Source organism: Aegilops tauschii, chromosome 5 (assembly GCF_002575655.3).
Source record: "Aegilops tauschii subsp. strangulata cultivar AL8/78 chromosome 5, Aet v6.0, whole genome shotgun sequence".
Lineage (NCBI taxonomy): Eukaryota > Viridiplantae > Streptophyta > Magnoliopsida > Poales > Poaceae > Aegilops > Aegilops tauschii.
In genome coordinates, this window is record NC_053039.3 from 282338801 (window position 1) to 282346906 (window position 8106).

Genomic DNA, 8106 nt, shown 5'->3' on the forward strand with positions numbered 1-8106 from the left:
CGTCCTCCGCCAACGCCCAGAAGCGGTTGCGCCGAGCCACATCCCCCGTCGCCGTCGCCACGTCCGGGCCCGCCGGCCCGCGCGCCGGGGAGGCACCCGAGCCTCGCCGGACCAGCGTCCATCCCGCCGGCGAGAAGGCACCAGGAGCCCGCTCCGCGTCGCCGCTCGCCCGCCTAACGGTTCACTCATTTCCGTACTAGCTAACCTGGCCAACTAGTAGTCCTCACACACATATAATGGTTCGGCCGAGATCAGACATCAGTACATAGTATATCACTATATCTTGTTATAAGGTAGCTCACATTGGCATTGTGAGCCTAGCTCATTTGGGTGAGAAGTGATTGTACAATCTCAATGCTCAGTTTCATGTCCTTATGGATGTGAAATTGGGATATTACCTTTTTCTTCAAAAATCCCCTGATGAAGCAATGAAATTTTCCGGAGGTTCAAAGGGGCATGTTCTCTCTATCAATGCAACCAGATACTGTTGATGCCTATCGATTCTAGGAACCGACCGTACCCTCGGAATTTTGATCTAATCGTCATATAAAATTGACATGTTCTAGATCGCAAAAATATTTTCATTTTAGAGAACAAAGATGAGAGGTGTAGCAAGTTCTGAACCCCAAACATTAGCCGATAAGAACACAAACTGAGGCAATACTCATCTCAAGTATGACATGAAAGCAGCACGTTGTACAACACTTTATTAATATTATTTCGCATAAAAACACCTTATTCATATTATTTCAGATGTCGTTGTTACATTCAAAGGGTGCAATCCCCAGAACCACCCCAATTTGCATGTACTCCACCGTCTTGGTCTGATTTGTGAGCAACCGAGTAGCACTTCGGATTTTCTACGGCCACGTCAAACTCGCGAGACATTGGAGTCACGAGCTGGTGATCTCTTGTCACAATTTTGATGTTCTTCACATAGGCTGCTTTACCATCTCCCTCTGAAGCAGGGTGTCCGCTACCCATGGGTGGTGGCTTATATTTAATTGTAGGACCTTCAACCAAACCACCCCAGTAGCCAACAGTACCCTTCGATTTCAGGTAACCGAAGAGTTCACCTGGCCAATATCCGACTACAGTGCTCTCCTTGCCGAATTTTACCCACCAGTTTGAATTCGTATCCTGACAAACGAAAAGTTCCAACTCGAGAAGTTAAACAAAAAGAACATATGAAAGTACATACAGAAGCATATATACAATTTTTTTTCAATAAAAGCATATATACAAATAAAGCTCATTAATGTTGAAGAGCGGGTGACAAAAGTATTGGTACTGAAGATATTTATATGAATCGACATTGACCGCCGTTAATATATATTAGAATTGTCTCCGAGAATGTTGGGGCAAGAAAATCCTTACAATGAGACATTATAAAAAAAGTTTGGATTTTAAAATTATTTCATATTTCCCTCGGTAAACTGAGCTTTATAAAACACAACATGCCATAAAAACCATGTAATTGCACAACCGAACTATAAAACATGTTTCCTAGTCCCGGCGGTAAATCTAAGTTAAGAATTATGCCATGAAAAAATAAATGATTGTAGGAACTTTCCTTTTTGATGAGAAGATAATAAGATAATTTGTAGTTGTAGTAGTATTATTTTTTCGTCAATGTAGTGTGAACTATTAACAGCTCTCTCTCTCTCTCTCTCTCTCTCTCTCTCTGTGTGTGTGTGTGTGTGTGTGTAAATTATGTTTCTAACATTTTGTAAATAAAAAATACAAAAGAAGATTCATGGCAAGCCCAATTATTCATAATACATCAATCTCTCATCGATTACATGTTCTCCCTGCCTTATCATAGTTTTATGAAAACATGTGCGTTAAGCCTTTTAGTTTTATGCAAAACCCACCACTACAACATTAGAGATTTCTTGATAATGTACAGAGGTAGCTACGTGCTGAAGGTGGACGACCACGGGGAACACTGATATCCACGAGAGATAGTTGGCATGCAAACTAGAGAATATATAATTTATTTAGGGTGTGATTTGTGAAATCGGTAATTATATTGGCACGTGTCACTGCCTAACCCTAGGTTTTCTTGATGGTCTTGACCATAAAATCAAGGTATTTCAATATTTCCAAAATTTTAATTAAATAACACTCTAACTCAAGCGATGAGAGAAACTCAACAAAAATATCAACCGAAGGAAATAAAAATAATATTCAAAAACGAAAGTTAAAATAAAAAGACTGCTAAGCACTAATCTTTTGTTAGTTGTTACCAAATACACAATTGAAAAAATCATGGTAGGTTGTTTATACTGTGGTTATATTCGCAAAAAAAAAGTTTATACTGTGGGTAAAAGTAATACCTGATAAACAAACGTGTTCATATGAGCTTGTGGTCCATCGTACTTCGAGATTGGCGATAATTTCCCCCCTAAAGGTATATTTGGACTCGTATGTATAAATCCAGGGCATTTTAGATCAAAGCATTGTTTTTGTCCATTGTCCTATAGAGTGAAATCATGTAAGTTTCCATAACATTTATCAGAATTCTGGCATACATAATTAAACTTACTGCTTACATAGAAAATATGAAATCTAGCAGCCTTGTCACCTCCGTTACTTTGCCAAACCTAAAACAAAATAGAAAATATCAATTGTGATGTGGAATTTATCTTGCCAAACTTAGAACAAAATAGAGACCATGAGTTGTCATGTGGAATGTATCTCAAACAAGCAGATAAGCTCGTATTTTACTAAAAGGCACACATGCGCAAACATATCAGTGTGTCACGTGATGGATTACCAACATGTACATACTATAAAATGTATAACATCCTTACTATAAAACTTAAGAAGAGGGATATAGTTTGCATGCACGTATACAACAATTTGATGGGGGACAATGCACAAAAATAAGCAAATCTGATTATAGTTGTATAAAGTGTCAATTCAACATACATGCATTTTTTTTGCGGGGAACATACATGCATTTTTAAGTGAACAAAAAACAGTTTTTCAGTTACCAAAAATTACTTACAAACCAGCCGACTCCAACAGCATTGGTATGCTCCCTATCAAAAGAATAACCACTTATTATAGTTGTAAGCCCTCCAGATTTATCTTGGGTACCATATACTTCTGGGTCATAGACATTTATTGATACGGTAGTTCCATAGATGTCTTGGCCTCTGCTAAGACCTGCCAACTGAACATTTCTAATATAAAGTTAGACTAAAATAATGGTAGCAAACTTGCAGTCGCAGAAACATGCATGGGTGAGTGAGGTAAATTTATATTCCCTCCATCTCAAATTACTTGTCACGGAAATGGATGTATCTAGACGTATTTTTAGTTCTAGGTACATTGATTTCTATCCATTTCTGCGACAAGTAATTCAGAACGGAGGGAGTATCATGTAAAAATAATAACTGACAAAAAGGGACTTCGTATCGATCATAATTGAACTCAATATCACCCCCCCCCCCCTCCACACACACACACACACACACACACACGAGAATGTTTTTTGTTAAATAAGGATAGCAAAAACTTTACCGAAGCGGTGTTATTCTTATTATTTCGAGTAATATTCCTTGTGTATATTTGTTGAGTTAGTTCCTTAATGTCAACTATAGGATAGTGCTGCTCACTTCTCCATATTGGAATTGTTCCCAAGGGACACGAAACCAAATGGATACTAGACTCTAATGTTGTATCAGGTATCGAGTTGCCATCGAGTCCAATAGGATGTGAGCTTGGTTCCATCTGCATGCAAGTCAAAGTCGTTTGTTAGTTCCCCTAAAAAAATCGTTGTTAGTTTGATACATACAAACCAACATCCTTACATGAATGTAGAATAATTCACTACCATAAATCAATGTTGATTACATTATTTCTTGTTCATGTGTACAAATCTATTGTTTATTACCAAAGCAAGACTGAATATTGGGTAAAAAAACAATGGAATACAAGATTACTTAACTGTAAAAATGCATACCTACATACTACTCCCTCTGTTAAAAATAAGTGTCGTGGTTTTAGTTCAATGAACGCAGGGAGTAACTCATGTACCTGTATTGAATGGTTTCTAAGAAGTGGATGGTCGAGTGCCGGCTGAGATTTGATATCTATGCAATCAAAAATGTCACCATCTTCTGTCTACAAAGGTGAAACGGTCCATGGTTATCTCAAAATGGTTTACTCAAAAAATAAACATGAGAATAGCAATAAGAGTATAAAACCTGGATTGTCTTAGATATTGCCCGATGGTACTTTCCTCCATTAGGCCTTCCTCCTTTTCTATTTTCCTTGGCTACTGCGCCACAAACTGCAATAAAACATAGCAGAAACAACGTCTTTCTTTGTTCCCCGAGAATTTTCATTTCTGAACAATTGGACTCTATTGTTTTTGTTTCCTCAGAAAGAAACTCAAGCACCGTATGTGTGTATATATGCATGTGTGCCATTTATTTCTAGGATACACAAAAATCTAGAATGTTCAGTTCCTATCTAATGATAAATATTGCACATTAATGACCTCGTCAATAAAATCAATGTCGTGCATATTTTTATTAATATATATGCATTAATGGCACGACATTATTATTATCTATAGATACATATATTGTAATAATTGTGCTTATTTGGAAATAATTATCCATATATAAATTGTCATGGCACGACATTGATATATTGTCATTAATATATATGCTTTGATGGAACGACACACACACACACAAATATATATGGAATACAAATAGTTACATTCATGGTGATTCACTACGTAAAATTTGGCAAAAAAACAAAAATATAGATCATAAGACTAGAAAAATTGCATTTTATGTATATTTTACACTATATGTTTATGTCTGTAATTTTAAGTAACATAAAATATTGTTTATGGTGATTCCATATTTTATTACGTATAAAATAAGACAAAAAATTTATGAAACGTAAAATTACGGTGCATAGATGTTAAAATAAAGGGGGTGAAGAATAACTATTCCTCACCCAGGGTGACAAATAGTCAATCCTTGTGTTACTATTCATCACCCAGGGTGCAGAATAAGTTATTTTTCACCCGAGGTAATCTTACGATCGTTTCATAAATAAATTACATACGGAATACAAATAGTTACTTTCATGTTGATTCACTACGTAAAATTTGGCATAAAAAACAAAAATATAGATCATAAGATCAGAAAAATTGCATTTTATGTATATTTTACACTATATTTTTACGTCTGTAATTTTACGTAACATAAAATAACTTTATGGTGATTACATATTTTGTTACGTTCTCTTATTATGTATGAAATAAGACAAAAAAAATTACGAAACGTAAAATTACGATACATTGATGTTAAAATAGAGGGGGTGAAGAATAACTATTCCTCACCCAGGGTGACGAATAGTCAATCCTGCTAAGACCTTATTCTGCTAACACTAATTCTTATTCTGCTAAGACCATATATATGGTGGGTCTATTATGATAACACCACTTAAGACCTTATTCTGCTAACACTAATTCTTATTCTGCTAACACCCCCAACTAACCGACACCGACCTCACGCGCATCTGAACCGCACAAAAAAAAAAAATTCCAGCCCACCGGCTCACCTCCCCTACTCCTCCCCCGACCCCCTCCACCTTCCTCCTCCCATGCCCCAGCCCCGATCCACCAACCCACCACCGCGCCCCCAGGTCGGCCAACTACCACCGCCGGTGCTCCACTCAACCACCCCACCTTCGCCGGTGCGTCCCTCCCTGCCCGACACCGTCTTTCTGGACGGAGCGCCCCGCCCCGCGCCACGCCGGCCAGATGGCCCCGACCTCCTCCTACCTTCTTCCCCACACGGGATGTCGCAGGGGCGCCCCTTCCCGCTGCCTTCCCCGCTCTGAGCCGCCGGATCTAGGCCTCCCCACCGCCGGCCCGCGCGACGCCCCACCGCCGGCCACCACCCTGCCCCACTGCCCCTTCCTCCCCATCAATCTCGGCGAATCCGTCCCCGTGTCGTTGTGCACTGCCCGGCGATGGATTGAGCCCCACCTCTGCAGTTGGTGGCGCTTGTGGTGCTGCTCATCGACGAGACCCCGGCCTCGACCCCAACCAGGAGCTGCTCCCCGGTGCACCGGCCTCCCACCACCGAGCTTCCTGTCTAGCTCACGGCGGCCCACGCAGGTGCAGTTCGCCCCTGCTTCCCGACGTGGATAGGTCGCCCCGGTACAGCAGCGCGGTTCCCTCGCGCGTGCAGTTCGTCAGTGGTTTCTCCACATTGATGCCGATCCAGGGCGGGTGCAGGTGGTTCCCCTCTCTCTATACTCCCTCTTCCTCGTTCAATGGCAGATCCTAGGTTCTCCCCACTGACGAACGGGAAAAGAAAGTGAGCACAGCGAGGATGGTTTTGCCGTTCACTTTGTTTTTGTTTTTGCGGTTCAAATCTTCAGTATGTGTATGTGATTCACTTCTAAAAAAACTTTGACAAGTGCAGCTCACTAGTGTTGTTTCGCAGGTCACTTTGGCATTCATGGCGGTTCCCCCTCGACATACATTCGACTTGTGCATAAATTTTTTTGTGTCGAGAGGTTCAACTTTGTGCTATCACCCGGAGGTCATCAGCGTTGTGCTGTTCATACTGCCCAAAAATGATTTTGTGCATTTTGCTTTTTGATTTGGGCAAAGTGTTAACTACAGTGTGATGTGAACTTCAGTGTGCTAGGAGTTTGACGTTTGTGGCGTTGACTATGCAGTACTCCTGTGCATAGCTTGCAGTTTGCCCGGCGTATGTGTGGCGTTCAGAAAAATGCATTGTTTAGACTTTTCCTGTGAAAATTGCCAGGGACAAAAAAAAATGAAATTGTTACAAGATTCATTTTGTTTTTCACTTCAAAAAAATGCATGGAGTTCACAAAAATACTATCATGTGGTGGTTCTATTTTTCAACCGAGCGGTAAGGAAAGAGGGAAATGTAGTACACCCCAATCTAAAAAAGGTAGGTTGCGGCTCGCAGTCCGCTTGCTTGGGTGCACCAATTGCTGCGTATGCGCCCTCCTCTCGTATAGCCGTGCAGTCCGCGACCGTTGTCGTGCAGCTCAAACAAGCCCACAATGAAGTTCCGTGCTTCTGTACGTGCTGTCCGATGAGCACAAGTGCACTGCAGCTCCGGGATGCTGGACCGCGGGAGGTGCGGTGCGGTTGACGGACCATTGAAGTTTGCCTGGGTCGTCGCTGCAGTACGGCTAGGTGTCGAAAGCTATTTTTTTCAGGTTTTTAGAGACTGCAGTTCATTATTAAAAATGTTTTCAAAAGGTCCATGCAGAGCACTCTATTTTACTAAATGACTTTGAAAGGTATTTGCAGCTCACTTTGGTTTCCCTAACAGCTCACTTTGGTTTCACTTGCCACGGCGCAGTGCAGTTTGTTGCAGCTCACTCCAATGTTAAATTTCAGGTTACACATGGTGGTGGATAAAAAAACGAAAACAAGCAAAAAAAGTGTGGTTCACTCGCCTTGTCCTAGCGGTTCACTCGCCTCGTCCTCGAAGTGTGGAAGAATTTCTAAAACTAAAAAGAAAACAAAAAATGTGTGTGGTTCATTTTGCAGTGCGTTTGGTCCTCGGATGTGGCTCACTTTTGAGAGTGATGCTGTTCACTTGCACCCAACATGAAAATGCAAAAAAAAAAAGCGAAACAGCAAGATGGTAATGCGGTTCACTTTGATATATGTCGCGGCTCACTTGCACATGTCTTTGCGGTCCACTCTCATTCATAAAAGAAAGTTGAAAAAAAGACAAAAAAATTCGTATGGGAAAATTTACGTCCCAACAAAAAATCATGCAGTGCACTTGTCGGTCAGATGAAGTGCAGTTTTTAATCTGAAAGCTGTGCGGTTTTCTGTCTGATGCAGTACACATGACGATTTTGGGTCACGAAAAACCAGAGTGTCCGCATTTCGTTAAAATCAAAATTGATCTTAAACAGTAAGGAATCGGAGAGAGTGTTCTACATGAAAAAGTTGCGTCTCGTCAATATCTATCCAATGGCGTATAATCTAAATCATTTCGACAAAGTGGTTTGTAAAAATTTCGTGAAAATCAGCCGCTGCCTCTCGCCGTCAGCCGCACGATTTTT

The 8106-nt window shown here is 40.7% G+C and overlaps 1 protein-coding gene and 1 long non-coding RNA gene across 2 annotated transcripts; one reads left to right on the forward strand and one right to left on the reverse strand.

Moving 5' to 3' along the window:
* Positions 1-676: 676 nt before the first annotated feature.
* Positions 677-4398, reverse strand: LOC109762808 (protein neprosin-like). The gene is made up of 7 exons (XM_040389918.3): positions 4218-4398; positions 4048-4134; positions 3532-3741; positions 3014-3181; positions 2556-2606; positions 2340-2480; positions 677-1140 (listed from the first exon to the last, which is right to left on the reverse strand). The coding sequence occupies exons 1-7, from the start codon at positions 4356-4358 to the stop codon at positions 769-771; spliced, it is 1170 nt and encodes a 389-aa protein (XP_040245852.1). The 5' UTR covers positions 4359-4398; the 3' UTR covers positions 677-768.
* Positions 4399-5559: 1161 nt separating this feature from the next.
* On the forward strand, positions 5560-7680 carry LOC120964887 (uncharacterized). The gene is made up of 2 exons (XR_005757122.3): positions 5560-6277; positions 6489-7680. It is a non-coding gene; the product is annotated as an uncharacterized lncRNA (long non-coding RNA).
* Positions 7681-8106: the final 426 nt, after the last annotated feature.

Bases quoted from the DNA above. Each gene is read 5' to 3' on its own strand.
- LOC109762808 (XM_040389918.3), bottom strand. From the start codon at position 4,358: ATGAAAATTCTCGGGGAACAAAGAAAGACGTTGTTTCTGCTATGTTTT. The intron at 2,607-3,013 runs GTAAGTAATTTT...ATTTTGTTTTAG, and splicing joins CTGTTGGAGTCGGCTGGTTT to GTTTGGCAAAGTAACGGAGG. The intron at 2,481-2,555 runs GTAAGCAGTAAG...TTCACTCTATAG, and splicing joins CTAGATTTCATATTTTCTAT to GACAATGGACAAAAACAATG.